Source organism: Desmodus rotundus, chromosome 1, assembly GCF_022682495.2.
Source record: "Desmodus rotundus isolate HL8 chromosome 1, HLdesRot8A.1, whole genome shotgun sequence".
Classification (NCBI taxonomy): Eukaryota; Metazoa; Chordata; class Mammalia; order Chiroptera; family Phyllostomidae; genus Desmodus; species Desmodus rotundus.
Genome location: NC_071387.1, coordinates 83,255,309 through 83,271,647, shown reverse-complemented (window position 1 = coordinate 83,271,647; position 16,339 = coordinate 83,255,309). Strand labels below are relative to the sequence as shown.

Below are 16,339 nucleotides of genomic sequence, written 5' to 3'. Positions count from 1 at the left end.
CAGTGTGATGAAATCTTGCACTGGCCTGCCTGGGACGTGAATCAATCCTTGGTCTAGCATATCCATAGTATACATGCTACCTGCCCGTTAGTCACTTAGTAACAGTCTCAGATCAGCGATGGCAGTACTGTAGTGTTTGTGCTCAATAAGTCCTTATTTTACTTATTGGCCCAAAGCACAAGAGTAGTTTAAAATTGTCATTGGTATGCATTATATAGGAAAAAACAGAGTGTACACAGTGTTTGATACTGTGGTTTCTGTGGTTTCAGGTATCTACTATAGGGGAGGGAGCCCTGGAATGTATCCCTCATGGATAAAGGGGACTATTATATGTAAGAATTACTCAGACATGTAACGCATGAACCTGTAGATCCTGATATGAATAAAATTACCCAAATTGCTTAGACAATGAAGGAAATTCAAATATAGACTGAATAGAATATGCAAACAAGAAATAATCATTAATATTATTAGATGAGAGGATGGTAGGGTGGTTTAGTTAAAAATAAAACTATCAGAGATGCTAACTGGGTTATTTACAGATAAAATGACATGTCTATGAGTTGCTTTAAAGTACTTCGGGGAAAAAAGCTTCTTAACCATTTCCTTGATTGCCTACATTTTCTTTTAAAAATAAATTAATAAACTGCCTCAGAAGGAGGAAATATACTTAAAAGACTATGGTGGTAAATGTGCATATTTCTTTCTCTGACATGTTGCAATTATAACTGTCTTGGCTCTATGAGAAGACATTTCAGAGAGGAGAATGACGTTATCAGAACCAAGTCAACACTGTTATGAGCTGCACCCCATGAATGGACAGGTAATTCCCGTCTATGAGATGCAGCCTTGGAAACTGTACAGGGCACTTATATATCATGATATTTCCAGGTAAACAGTGTCATCATATCTGCTTCTTAAAATCATATTTAAATAACTTTTTGAAATGTTGTGGTGAAATACATGTAACATAAAATCTACTATTTTAACTGTTTTTAAGTGCACAATTCAGTGGCATCTATTATGTTCATACTGTTGTACAACCATCACCACTATCCATTTCCAAAACTTTTTCATTCCCTAAACTGAAAATCTGTCCTCCTTAAACGATAACCCTCCATTCTCCCTCCCCTCAACCCCTGATAGCCTCTACTCAACCACTATCTATTAATTTGCCTCTTCTAGAAATTTCATGTAGTGGAATCATACAACATGTTTCCTTTTGTGACTGGCTTACTTCACTTAGCATTATGTTTTCAACTCTACCCATGTGGCAGCATGTGCAGCATGTCCTTCCCTTTCAAGGCTGAGTAATATTCCATTGTGTGCATAAATCACATTTAGTTTATCCATTCAGATACACATTTGGGGTGTTTCCACCTTTTGACTATTATAAATAATACTGCTATGAACACCGGTATACAAGTGTCTGAGTCTGTTTTTAATTATTTTGGATAAAGGAGAGTGCAATTACTCAGTTACATGGCAATTCTCTATCTATATTTACCATTCAAAAGAACCACCAGACTGTTTTCCAAAGTAGATGCATCTTTTTACATTTCTACCAGCAGTGTACAAGAGTTCCAATTTCCCAATGCCTTGCCAACGCTGGTCATTTTCATGCATTTGCTTATAGCTAGCTACCAGAGTAAGTATGAAGAACTACCTCACTGAGGTTTTGACTTATACTTCTCTAATGGTTAATGACGATCTTTTTATGTGCTATTGGACATTTGTATATCTTCTTGAGGAGAAATGTCGTTTCCAGTGCTTTTGTCTACTGTTTGAGTTTGTTGTAGAATTATAGTTCTTATATATTAGATACAGATATTAAACCCTTAGCAGATACAACTTTCAAATATTTTCTTCCATTCTGTAAGTTGTCTTTTCACGTTCTTGAGAATGTCCTTTGATACACAAATGTCTTTAATTTTGGTGTCCTACCTAAAGATTCATTGTCTAATTCAAGGTCATAAAAATTTACCTCTGCCTTCTTCTAAGAGTTTTACAGTTTTAGCTCTTATAATTAGGTCATTGATCCATTCTGAGTTCATTTTTGTTTATGGGGTAAAGTAGGTGTCCAACTTTATTCTTTAGCATGTGGAAGTCCAGCTGTCCTATAACCAAGTTTTAAGAGACTGTTCTTTGTTCTTTTAATGAACTCAGCACCCGTCAAAAAGCCAGTGGCCATACATATGTGAGTTCATTTCTGTGCTATCATTTCTATTCCATTGGTCTATGTCTATCAGTATTCCAGTACCATAGTTTTGATTATAAACTTTGGATTGCAAAAGAAAAATCACCAAATAGTCTACCTGAAAAAGATTTTCAATCATTTGAGATTAAAAACATCTTTTACCTGAAAACACCAATGGTTTGGAGGCCTGCTTTGGACTCTGGGTGTGCTGCTTCTTTTCCAGTGCTGTCAGCATCCCCCCCAAGTCCAACTGCACTGGAATTTGGCTCTTCTTTCCACCAGTTTTAAAATTATTCTAAAAAGTTCAAAAATCAAAATTTTATAATATTTTACAAACTGTGCTTTTGTTGTATGACAAACAAATCATTATCTGCCACTATTTCCACCGTGGTTACTTACTTCTTCCCTCTCCTTTCACAACACTGGGTTTACATCAAACCACCTACAATTATGCACACATCTCCACTAGGAGCAGCAGTGCACATCTCCAGACAAGAAACCAACACCTGTATAAAGTCTTTGGCTACAAAAGTTTGTTGTATGTGAGGCTAATTGGTCAGTATTATTGCCTCGTTAGCCCTATTCATTTTCTAACTGTCCAAGTGAGCCAAACAAATGCCATTAAATCATGGGAGATATGGCCAAAAATTAACACAAGTCCAAATCACATCCAGCAGTTGAGGGCTAAATTTAGACACAAAGTTTGATATACTCTAAACAGTACTTCTGACATAGTTGTGAACTGGGTTTTGAGACAGTGTAAAAGGTTGTACAGGCAGGCTGCCTCATTGCTTTAGCACCTCCTCTCCTGCCTACTGTTCTCTTCCCGGACACCAAAACCTCACTGGCTGAGGGCTGCAGCACAGGTGGGCTATAGAGTGTCCAAATTATAACATAGTAATGCAAAGTTAATTCACACAAGGGTTTAGCATTTTACTTTTCACAAGTGTGAAAATAATCACCCTCCTCTGACAAGCAAAACTTACAACAAACATTCCGAAAAGAACCATATTTTTCAGACCATAAGATGCACCTAGGTTTTAGAGGAGGAAAATAGGAAAAAAAAATTTGAAGCAAAAAATGTGGTAAGATATTTAATAACATAAGTAACAATATTTCACCAATGTAAATGTAAGCTACATTCGGACTATATGACGCACCCCCATTTTCCTCCCAAATTTGGGAGGGGGTGCATCTTATAGTCCAAAAAATACGGTATACAAGTTCCCTATTTAGATAATAACCATAAGTTCATCCTGAATCCACAGCAGGGCTGAGGTACAAGGACAATCTTCTCTTCAGTTTGTTCTGACTACTTAAGAGTAAAATTTAGGTGGCTCTGTTATTTCCCTCTGTCAGACATTACTGCCTCACAAAGGAATTCTTGTTTCCTGAATAAATTGAATCTACATTCTTTCCTTTAAATCAAAGCTTCATAAGCAGTATGTATTCCGCTCCTTTCTAATAATAGTAGTGGTTGGTATCAACAGTCTTATTACAAAAGTGGCAAAGTGTTTTAGTTTAAAAGCAATTCTGCTTCAACATACTGGATGCCCTCCGGCAATGAAGGAATAAATCAAAACAAAAACAGTTTTCCATACACAAAGAAGTCTGGAAAGCAGTTTTTCCTCAAGAGTTCAGTTTAGCAGGAAAAGTTAGGCCTAAAGCAATTGTGGTTTCACTCTAAAATTTACCTGTGGCTGCTGTTTAGATTGAAATTTCGGTGCCTCTACTCTGTCTCTTCTTTCAGATGCAACTGCGAGATTGGGAAACTCCTCAGCATCCTAAGTAAACCACACACCCTTTAGCACTTCATAAATCATGAGACTCAAATATGCCCAAGTGAAGCCTTCTCCTTGTTCATATTTTCTATGATAGGCTCCCATAGAAGTGCACCAAGGAGATACAAAACAGATCAAAAAATTATTACCTAAGGGCTTCTGCTTAATTTTACTCTTAGAACCAATTTAAAGACCACAGTTCCAACCTCCCACTCCAGAAAACAAGAGCAGGGTCCCCAAGGAGTAAACAGAGCTGCCCCTGACGACCATGGCATGGCAGTGTTGAAGCACCCTTCCTTCTATTAGGCTTTGCATTAGGAAACCCATCAATCCAGAACCAGAGGATGTAAGTGTGCTGTCATGTGTGCTGATACCAGGCTAAAAAATGGAAAGAGAGGCAAAGGGCCTCTAAAAAAATATTTAAGTCATTTTAAAATGTCTTATGTGCTTCTGTCAAAATTTTAGGTGCCTTGGAGAAGTTATGTGAGAAATAGGGACAAAAATATGAACTCTTTTATTGGCCCAAACCATAACGCTCTGCCATGGTCATAGGCCTGCAAACATGACTCCACTAATCTCAAGGAAATGTTCCAAACTCCCAGGTTTGTGGGAAAGCCTTGGCTTAGGCAAGCCAGACATCTGCGCAACACCGCTGACCCTTCTGTGGGCACCAGGAGCCAGGCTGCTGAGTCTACTACTGCAGACCTGTGAAAAACACGGTCAGAGCCAAGGACAGAGACATTCTTGGAGCAGTCAGGACAATTTAAACAGCATTTTTGCAAATCCATGACATTCTTGTGACCAGGCCCCACGATGGCTCTCTGGTATTCTAAATTTCTCTTTCTAGTGAAGCACATTATAATAAGATTTTTGGATAAAAAAGGAAGCCCTGCAAAAGCCAACATGCCAAAGCAAAGATTAAAACAACAATAACAACAAAAAAAACAGGTAAAGAAGATACATAGGGGTAAATAGTAATACTATGGTACACAAACTATTTGATTTTAATATGCGTAGTTTTGTCTCTAGATCAAGGGTGTCAAAGTCATTTTCACCGGGGGCCACATCAGCCTCGCAGTTGCCTTCACAGGGCCAAATGTAATTTCAACTCCTTAACAGTTAAGGAGTAGTTACATTTATACAGTCCTAAAATTACTTTGGCCCTTTGAAGGAAACCATGAGGCTGATGTGGCCCTTGGTGAAAATGAGTCTGACACCCCTGGGTCTAGATCAAATTCATTCATTCACTCCAACATTTACTGAGTGCCTGCTATGAGATAGGTACTGTGTCGGGACCTAAAAATGAAGAGGTGAGGAAAATAGATAATGGCTATTTTCTTTAGCACTAGGGAAATGATGATTAAAGAAAATGTTGAAGATCTTCCCTTAGAAAACCAGTATGAACCCACATTTCTATTAAGACAGAACCATATATTATACCACGCAAGGGAAGAAATAAATATATACTTCAATCCTTGGTGGCTCTTGAACTGTCAGGACTTCATATTTTGATTTAGACTTTTCTTTCTTTTTCTTATTCTTTCTTGAGGCTTCATTTTGCTCAGGATCACCACCTTGTGTTGCTTTAGACTAGAACAAAACAAAACCATGGGTTTTTGGGACATTCAATAGAATGTTTAATTCCTTGTATGAGAACAAAATTAAGATATCAAGTTGTTGCCCTGGCAGGTGTGGCTCAGAAGGTTGGGTGCCAGCCTGCAAATGAGGGGGTCTCTGGGTCGATTCCTGGTCAGGGCACATGCCTCCGTTGTGGGCCAGATCCCCAGTGGGGGGGACACAATGTGTGGGAGGCAACCACACACTGATGTTTCTCTCCTTCTCTCCTCTCCCTCCCTCCCCCTCTCTCTAAAAATAAATAAATAAAATATTTAAAAAGATATCAAATTGTATAACTATATGGGGATTTTATTAAGAGTTTGCCTCCTCATTCTCTATTTTCCAAAGAGCCAGCATTCAGGAGAATAGTTGTGAAGAAAAGATCAATGAGAACAGTTGTTACATTCATTATTTTGAAACTGGTAGATTTAGATATAAGCCAGTTTTCACCCTGAGAAGGCCATGTTAACAATTCTCCTAATTCTGACTTAAGTCTTTTTATAAATCCAGGTGTGCCATTTCAATCGCCAGGACCCAGTGGTTCCTAAAACTGACTGCCCATAAGAACCACCTTCAAATGGTTCAGCCTTCAAATTAGAATGTCTGGGCCCATCCCAAACATCTTGAATCTGACTTCACCCCTTCTACCCTTTCTGCAGCCCCTGACCTTTCCTCAATCAGGTCCAAGGCAATGGCCTCAGGGCCTTCACACATACACTCACACCTGGATCAAGGCTAGAACTACACCCTCATTTGAGCTCCAGAGTCATCCCATCCCTATCTGGACTCTCCCTCTACATTCTCCTCGGAGCACTAATCGCTCCCTGACAGCTTCTGCACCTCTCTGCACAGTGCTAGTCCCTCTGCATCAGAATGGGGATCGAAGAGGGTGCCTTTTTATGTTTGGGGCCCTGCTTTATTCCCCAAGGGAACTTACCTTCACAGCTAAAAGCCTCAGTGGCCATTAAAATGAGTGTTTATCTACTGACCAGGAGAAGCTGTCCATGGTATTTTTTTAAGGGGTAAGGCAACGTTTAATGTATATAGAATGACCACATTTTTGTTAAGGAAGGAAAAGAAACAAAAACAAAAACAAAAAACCAAACAAACCTCTTTGTTTATGTTTTCAGAAGCCTGAGGTGGAGTACACACCAGGTTTAATACAGGCTTCCCTGGGGGGCAGTGGGCACCAAAGGGCTGTGGGAAAGATGACCTTTTCCATAATTAGATCCTTGTAGCACAATATTTGTTATTTCAGTAATAAAAATTTACAACACCGAAAGTTTCAAAGGGAAAAGTCATTAAGACCCCTATAATCCCTGCTACGTACAATGTAAAGCAATCTAGGTTCGAAGATTAGAGGAGACCTCCATTTTATCACCTTTTTAAAATGATTCTTTGGAAATAAAATATCTGTTGATTCACAGTGTTAACTATAAGGAAAATCACTTCGGAGAGTGACTTGATTGGCTGCAGCGAGAGAACCCTTTGATGCCGATACAGAGAGCATGGTGGGGTCTCAGGGCCCCTGGCCTCTGGGTGTACTCAGATGGGGTCTCACTTGCACCTCCTATGTCCTCAAATGAATGCACAAAGCTGGGTAGAACAGCATACAGGGTTGTCTTGCTATAACCGTTACCTGCACACATTCCCTTAAATCAACCAAGCATAAATGCACAGCTCCCATCTGTGCAGGATGTGACACTTAGGGTATCAAAAAGTATCCTCATACCTCAAAAGACTGGAAACCACTGCGCTAAAGAAATACAACCATATTTCAGCCTACAAAGAATACAAGGTCTGTCCAGAAAAACTCCAGCCAGTGCTAATGTAACGAGAACAGTTTGCACGACATCCATGTAACCTGGCAGTCATGGCGGGTGGACTGGAATGCACATAAGTGAACAATGATGACTTCACTATACTAGTCAGTGGGAGCTGTAGATGCCATTGAGTTAACATGTGTACTGTGTGGCCATTGCATTAAAAATGACTGAGTGAGTAGAGCAACGAATCTGCATCAAATTTTGTATTGTGCTTGACCATTCCTACGCAGAAACTATCCAGGTGATTCAGAAAGCCTTCTACGGACAACTGGTGATTGGCAGCTTCATCACGACAATACACCTGCTCACGCATCACATTTTGTGCAGAGCTTTTTGGCAAAACATCAGATCACTCAGGTGACTCAGCCACTATACAGCCCAGATTTGGCACCCTGTGACTTCTGGCTTTTCCCAAAACTAAAATCACCTTTGAAAGAGAAGAGATTTCAGAACATTGATGAGATTCAGGAAAATACGATGGGGCAACTGATGGTGATTGGGAGAACTGTGTGAGGTCCCAAGGTGCCTACTTTGAAGGAGACTGAAGTGTCATATTGTCCTATGTACAATGTTTCTTGTATCTTGTATCTTTTTCAATGAATGTCTTTATTTTTCATATTATATGGCTGGATACCTTCTGGACGGACTTCATGTATCAATACACTGAAAATCAAGAACAAAATCTAGACCAATTAAAAACGCTCTTCAAGATACAAATCTAGGGATCAACAAAAATGATAGCTTAAAATGATTTGAACTGAAAGGAAAAAGTCAATTCTGAAATTCTATCTTATAGTATGTAAGCTGCAATCAACCAAGAATTGGTAGCATAAATCAAATGAATGCAAAAATTTGGAATTGAATTATTGTGCAATTAATGCCCTAGTCAATAAAAGTAATTTAAATTCAGTAGACAAAAGACTGGGAGAAAGAATGCAGCACCACAGCATACACTTCTGCCAGCAGCTCTCCTTTAAAAAACTCAAAATGGCCCATAGATATGTTAAGACCACTGGTGTAAAACATATACCCTCACTCACATATGAAGCTATTACTTACATTCCTTGACTGAGGTCCTGTTCTTTTTTCCAAACCCAAGCACAACCAACTCAGATGACTGACCACAGTATAGAATGAAACCCTTTCAGTCAGCATTTGAGAAAAAGAAAAAAAGACCATGCAGCAGTACAGGAGACCTACATTATCCAAATGTGACATATACCTTTTTAGGTGAATGGCCAATGGGTTTCTCTCTGTTGTAGGAAGAATCCGAAGATAAAACTTGTGAAGACGATACGCTACCATTTTTAGGATTTGCTGCTGAAACAACTGTCTTTAGGTTTATCACAGAAGTAACATTTCTAGGGGCTGGTAATGGTTCTGTAGATAACGTCTGACGGACAACATAACCCATTGGCGTCCAGGATAACTCTGCTCAGAGATAACCACAATTGGAGAACAGTCTCAGCAGTAAACAGAAACTCCTTAGAAATTCCAAACATGCATCCTGTGAGGTAATTACTCAAAGCATAATTAAATTTAGGCTGTTGTTCAAAACATCCTCTTGGAAACTACAATATTCACTAAACTTGTGTGTTCCTTGGATCATGCATGCTGAATTAAATTGTTAGGTTAACTAATCTTCCTAGAAACTGGTTTCTACTTAGGGGTGGTTCAATTAAAAAACAGCAATCTTCAATTATGTCCACATGGCAAACACACAGAATTAACAAGCTAAAGATCAAATGTTTGCCCTACTGACCTTGATGTGTATATTTAACAGAAGTCAAAGGTCACTAGACTTCAGCTATCACAATAACTGGAAATTTATTTCTTTTTAGAACACAGGCACAATCACAGCCATACTACTCCTTAGGTGCCCATGAAACTCTATATACAGACAATACAAAAGGGCAGCCATCAGGACATGGACAGGTCATGTTAGCAGCCTGTGGCTACCTCAGACCATCAGACAGACTGGTCTTGTCACCACAGAGCTACACATCCTTAAAGTAGCCTCTGAAGTGAAGATCTTTGTACCAGACGTGAGAATGCAAGAGAAAACACACCTGTGGATAAATCAGGAATACTTTTGTAAATATGTCTCCTGTTAGGACAAGCTACTTACAAAAATTTCAAAAGCAGACTCCATTGAACACTCACTGAATGTATTACTTTTAGGCCAGGCCAGGGCAGACCAGTAGTTCTCAAAGTGTAGCCTGAGGCTCCCAGGACCCTTAAAGTCAAAACTGTTTTCCTAACAGTAGAAATGTGTTATCGGTGCTCCCTGCCCCTGCATTCCCACTCCCCTTTCTTTCTCTCTCTTTTCCAGACTGCAAAGTTAGGACAGTGAAATAGCTAAATACCAAGGTAGATCTACTAAGCCAACTGTTAAGGAGTTGCAAAAATATAAAAAAGGGCTGCACTCCTTACTGTCTTAATTTTGGGAAATAGTTATTTTTAATAAAAATGCTATTTAACATGCAATGGGTTTATTATTGTTACTTTATGTGAATTAGTAAGTATTTTTAAAATTTCTGTTTAGCTTCAGATATTGCAAATACTGACAGTTGTCTAATAAACAGAAGCTCTGTGGGGCTGTTTAAGGGGTATTAAGGGGTCCTGAGACCAAAAACTTTGAGAACCTCTGGTACAGGTAATACTTAAGGAAGATGTCATTTTTGAGTTGATAAACTTTCTCAATGAACTGGACAAACACTTCATTTAGAATTCGTTGCTATCTTACACTCCTTACACATACATGTGGGATCTCATTTACTTTAATCTTTTAACAACAATGTCAGTTTATCAACAACCCTTCAGCTGCCTTGAAGAAGGCTTTAAGATAAGAATATTTCAGTTGCACTAGACTAAAAATGAACTTAAGAAATAGACAACTGACTTTTAAAAATAATAAAAGTAATAATAATGGTAGCCACTCTTACCTCTTGTACATGAAGAGGGATTGGTAGGATTATCAGTTACAGAGTCAGTCGAATTATTATTTTTCACCACTATTTCACCCTAAAAAGCAAACCAGTTATTTTACTATTTCAAATTGAAAGTAATCATTTAATCTTTAAATATAGCTTCCTTTGTCATTCTTAAAATCTTCAAAATATATGCTAATTAACAATTCCAAATACTGGATGTAAGGGGGATAAGTGGTAATGGAAAATAATACAATAAAAAATAAACTATTATGTCCTAGCTGGTATGGATCAGTGGACTGAGTGCTGGCCTGTGAACCAAAGGATCACTGGTTTGATTCTGACAGGGCACATGCCTGGGTTGTGGGCCAGGTCCCCAATAGGGTGGGAGAGGCAACACGCATTGATGTTTCTCTCCCTCTCTTTCTCCCTCCCTTCCCCCCTCTCTAAAAATAAATAAATAAAATCTTAAAAAAAAGGAAACTATTAAAAAAATTATAATAGTTTTATACTTTAGACACCAAAAGATATTTAATTAAATATCTTTTAATTAATGAGACACCAAAAGATATTTAATTAAAGTTGATGCATTTACATGAGGAAAAAAATTCCAAAGACCTATGTCCATAATGTGAAAAGTTCAATTATTTCCTTCTGCCAAATCTCTTTCCTTGGAAGAAAAACCATCCACTACCTACAGCTTAGCTACTAGCATCTCTCTACTTCTTTGCCTAGGATTTAAATACCTATGTATCACTTTTATATAGATCCCAATAATGGGATCAAAATGAAAGTAATCATTTAATTTTAAAATACAGCTTCTTTGCCATTTTTTAAAGATTTTATTTATTTTTAGAGAAAGGGGAAGAGGGGGGAAGGAGAGGGAAAGAAACATTGATTTCAAGAGAAACACCAATTGGGTTGCCTCTTGCATGTCCCCACCTTGGGACTTGGCTGGCAACATAGGCATGTGCCCTGACTGGGAATCCAGCCAGTGACCTTTCAGTCTATGGGATCATGCCCAACCCACTGAGCCACCCCAGTTAGAGCCCTTGCCATTCTTAAAATCTTCAAAATATAGGCTAATTAAAAATTCCAAATACCTATGTACGTAATGTATAAAAGTTAAATAAAGTACTTCTGTCTGCCAAATCTCTCCCTCTCTAAAGAAAATCCACCCACTGTCTACAGCTTAGCTAGCATCTCTTTACTTCTCTGCCTAGTAGATGAACACCCATCTATCACTTTTATATAGATCCCAATAATGGCATCTCAATCAACTTTTAAAAGATCAACATATTACAGACAACTTCCACATCAGCACAGATGTGCCAGTATCATTCTTAAAACTCCAGCGTCCCCACATGTATGCTAAAACATCATTTACCAAGCCCACGCACCAAAGTTCCAAAGTCCCTCAAAACATCCACAAAGATAACAAATAGAAGAATTACAATAGGTGCCTGCTTTTATAAAGACAGAAAGCTTCTATATGCATGGAACAAGAAACCCCGAAGACGCTGCGGGGCAGGCGAGTACATTAAGAGACATCTCAAAGTGACTGGCAGAACTGAAGGTAAAAGGAAACTGATAAATTCAACTTTGAATAGTACCCTTCACAAATTTACCCATTTTGCCATTTCATTATATCTGAATCCAGTAATAAAATTAAAATCATTAAAACACAGCCTGTTCTCTTAGTATATATATGTATACTGTATATATACTATACAGTATATATATATATACTTACCTGTTCAAAAATATATATATTAAAATTACTAAGTGGCAATCTGAATGCACTTTATTGCAATTACTTTCACTGAATTTGCTGAATCATTAGTAAGAGAGGTACAGATAAAAAGTCTGGAAAATCAGAAATTACACTATGCAGTTTTAAATACTACTATTTCAGTAAATAAAATCTTGTTGCCTGTATTGAAAAAGTGCTGTTGAACACAATGCTATGAGTGAGATGTTCACAATGGGCTATCTAACCAGCTGGATTCACGCTAGAATCTTCTCTTGTACCTTTTAGCTAACAGATAAAATTAAGTGTATTACGTGATTCTTTGAAAATGGCAGCACTAGTTATCACAGCCTCACTGTAAATAATTCACACAACAAAAGAGAAAAAGGGAAACAAGGGGAAGGAACCTGTACTCACCTCTGCTAACACCGGAGCAGGTTTCACCACTTCTCTCACAAGAGAAGTGTCCGTAGAGGCAGAGTGTGAAGGTCCCCACTTGGGCTGTTTTGGTGTCTCTAATATCTCATTGTTCTCTGCACCCTGCAGTTTAGGAAAATCCAACCTGGTAAATTCAAACTCAGGTTTGGAAGATGGTCCACATTTTTCAATGATTCTGGATTTCCTGTCTGTTCGTTTAAGATAACCATCTGTATTTACAGAATTAAAAATAGGAGGAAATTTTTAATGTTTGGTGATCTGTACTCATGCTTAACTTGCAGAATAGAAAATCTACTGCTATTGATGCAACAACATGTTATTGTCCAAAAAGCCTAACTTTTGCTAGTGCTATTAATCTTCTGTGTAACAGTGTAAACATAACATGACCAGAAGTAGCAATTTCTCTGGTTGGGCCACCAAGCAGAAAAACCAAAACAGTGTTAAAAAATTTTTTTTAAGATTTTATTTATTTATTTTTAGAAAGAGGGGAAGGGAGGGAGAAAGAGAGGGAGAGAAACATTGATGTGCGAGAGAAACACAGGGCAGATGCCTCTTACACGCCCCCAACTTCTCCCAACTGGGGACCTGGTCTGAAACCCAGGGATGTGCTCTGAGAGGCAAATGGGCAACTTTTGGTTTGCAGGACAATGCCCAACCCACTGAGCCACGCAAGTCAGGGTAACACTCCGAAAATTTCAGGAGTAATTCTAATGTTGATGTAATAGTTACCTAAACACGATTGTACAGCTGGGCACTTTGATTATTATTAATACACATTTTAGAGTTTTACAAATTTAGAGAGACATTAACAAATTTCCTTTAAGTAAGAAATGTTCCCTATTTTAGTTTCCTAGAAGAAACTGGAGGGAAGCAAGTAGAATTGAACTTATAACCTCCTTCCTATCTTTTTCCTTCAAATGCAAATGAATGACAATGTAGGTTGCAAAGCCATAAAGTCCCTGTATTTAATTATAAGACCAGAATTATTATTGTTAAATGTTCAACTTTCCTATTACCTTTCCATGTACCAGTTCATAAGTCAATGCAAAGAGAAATATGTATATACGAAGTAACATAAATTATACCTATAAATAAACGATAAGACCTTTCCCAGTAAGTACACTATTACAAAGGTTTTAAATCACTATATAAACAGGGGATGCCTATGATCAAACTGCACTTGTAAATAAATTACAGAAAAAAACAAAAACACCATGGAGAAACACTAACTTTCCGCCACAGACCAGAACGGTAGTTTTCAAGTCCAGAGCACACATGACTTCTGGCATGAATAAAGTCAGTATCCTCTGAGTAACTATACTGCCCCAGGTTTGGTATTGTTTAAGACAGAAGCAAAGTCAAAGACAAACTGTCCTACCTATTAAGAAGTGTTCCAACAGAATACTAGAGAAACTGTGTCAGAAATAAACATGGCCAAACATAATACAAAGGATATGGTTGTGATCTGCTTTTATTTAAAGATGTGTTTTAAGGTTTATGGTTGTGACTTACTTGCTATGTGACCTTAGACAAGTTCTTGTGTAAAACAAGGTAAATAACATACTAAGGGCACATCAGAGCCCACACAACAGGTCCCCATCCCAGAAGGAAAGGCCTCCTGGATCCCACAGGACATCTGATGGCCTCACCTTTTCACAATAAACCCGCAGAAACAGCTGTCCAAAAACAGCAAAGCTTCTGTGGTGGGTGGAGCAGGTTGACATAACACAAAACATAGAGTTTGATATTTTTACCTGATTTCAAATTAGTGTCAGCACAAATGGACATATAATGTGAGCCTTTTACTGATTTTGTATCAGATGATATAGTTCCATCAGCCTTCTTATTGTCAAACTTTTGTTCATCACATATTTTTTTCTGCAGGAAAGATGAAAAAGTAACACAAATTAGGAAAGCTACAGCCGACCCTTGAAAGAGGAAGCTCAGGGCACTCCCACCCCAGCAGTAAATAACCTGCATATAACTTCTGATCCTGCAACACTCAAGAGCCTACTGTTGACTGGAAGCCTTACCGATAATATAAAGTCAATTAACACAAATTTTGTTTGTCATGTATATATTATATACTATATTCTTACAATAAAGTGAGGCAGAGGAAAAAAACTTTAAATAACACCGTTTGCACAGTTTTTTAAACTGTCACAAATCTCCTAAAAATTTTCCAATATATTTATTTTAAAAAAATCCACATATAGCCCTGGCTGGTGTAGCTCAGTGGACTGAGTGCCAACCTGTGAACCAAAGGGTCACAGGTTCGATTCCCAGTCTAGGGCACATGCCAGGGCTGTGGGCCAAGTCCCGAGTAGGGGGTGCATGAGAGGCAACCACACACTGCTGTTTCTCTCCCTTTCTCCCACCCTTCCCCTCTCTAAAAATAAATAAAATCTTAAAAAATAAAAAAAAAAATCCACATAAGTGGATCCAGTGGTACATTTCAATCTCAAGTTGTTCAACTATACCACTATAAAATAGGTTTAAAATTGCAAATATGTAAGTACAGTCATACCTCGGTACTCTCTGCTTCAGAATTCATCAAACCCTTGGCTCATTGCATTTTGATGAGAAAAAAATGTTCAGCACTCAGCTCTTGCTTGGGACTTGTCACACTTGCTAGAACCTGTATGAGTCACGACATCGCCCCACGAGAAAAAACGCTTCATCATTCAGTACTCGTTGGTTTTGGCACTCGTCACAAGTTCCAGAACAAATTAACAATGAGTACCAAGGTACCACTGTATTCACAACTCAACCATTTTAAGAAAGGTTAGACCAAATCAATTCTTAAATACCACAAAAAAGATGAGTAATGCTTAAGTTAATGTAAGAACTGATCAGTTCTTTACATTTTAAATGCTAACATGACCAACAAAACCACAGCATTCCTGGCTGGTGTGACTCAGTGGATTGAGTGCTTGTCTCCAAACCAAACCACAGCACTTACTGACCTTAAACAGGGCTTTTGTGTCTTGTGGGAGAGTGTTCATGTGCTCATACCGTGGCTTCACCCTCTGAAAGCCTTGGTAACGACTGGGTTGACTGTAATCATAATGGGAGCCAGGCACTGGGCAAACATTCTGTGTAGACTCCAGGTTGTAAGGAGAACAAGTGTATGGATGAAGAGCCATCTCAGATGATAAATAGTGATGTGGAAATGTTGAAGCTCCAAAGGCCATATCTTCAGGATAGAGTTTCTGCCTAAATAGAAATAGTAAATTTTAGTTACAGATTTCATATCACAAACCACAGAGCTTTAATATTTTGCAATAAAAAAAGTTAAACATTTGTCCTGGCTGGTGTGGTTCAGTGGTTTGAGTGCCGGCCTGCAAATCAAAGGGTCACCAGTTCAATTCCCAGTCAGGGCATATGCCTGGCTTGCGGGCCAGGTCCCCAGTTAGGGGTGCAAGAGATGCAACCACACACTGATGTTTCTCTCCCTTTCTTTCTCCCTCCCTTTCACTCTCTCTAAAAACAGATAAATAAGATTTTTTTTTAAAAAGTTAAACTTTCATTACCTTTGAGGTCATTCATTCTACATTGAAATAATTCTAATTAAAAGCCAAAAAAACCTCTGAGCCCTTCTTTCTTAACCTGCAAAGACAGATGCTGACCTAATTATTGTTACTACCAGGCTGGAACATCTTTGAGAGGACCCTACTATAATGAGCATCAGGAAAGCCCAAGGATGCCCCAGCAGCTTTTCACTCTCAAGATGTCCAATATTTGGGAAAGTCTCTCAGCAACCTTGGCCAAACGGGACATTGAAACTATTCTTTCTACAG

At 38.4% G+C, this 16,339-nt stretch overlaps 1 protein-coding gene across 5 annotated transcripts in view; it reads right to left on the bottom strand.

Annotated features, from left to right (window-relative positions):
- Nucleotides 1–16,339, bottom strand: part of SECISBP2 (SECIS binding protein 2) — a 36,827-nt gene that overhangs the window by 13,827 nt on the left and 6,661 nt on the right. For 2 of the 5 annotated variants that reach the window (XM_024563349.4, XM_024563354.3), the window contains 8 exons: nucleotides 15,506–15,755; nucleotides 14,294–14,417; nucleotides 12,519–12,748; nucleotides 10,367–10,445; nucleotides 8,644–8,852; nucleotides 5,446–5,568; nucleotides 3,892–3,981; nucleotides 2,360–2,492 (listed from right to left, as the gene is read on the bottom strand). In XM_024563349.4, the coding sequence (XP_024419117.1) occupies nucleotides 2,360–2,492; nucleotides 3,892–3,981; nucleotides 5,446–5,568; nucleotides 8,644–8,852; nucleotides 10,367–10,445; nucleotides 12,519–12,748; nucleotides 14,294–14,417; nucleotides 15,506–15,755 (1,238 nt within the window). The remainder of the gene's footprint in view (nucleotides 1–2,359; nucleotides 2,493–3,891; nucleotides 3,982–5,445; nucleotides 5,569–8,643; nucleotides 8,853–10,366; nucleotides 10,446–12,518; nucleotides 12,749–14,293; nucleotides 14,418–15,505; nucleotides 15,756–16,339) is intronic. The other 3 variants (XM_024563351.4, XM_024563352.4, XM_024563355.4) reach the window with 3 other exon arrangements.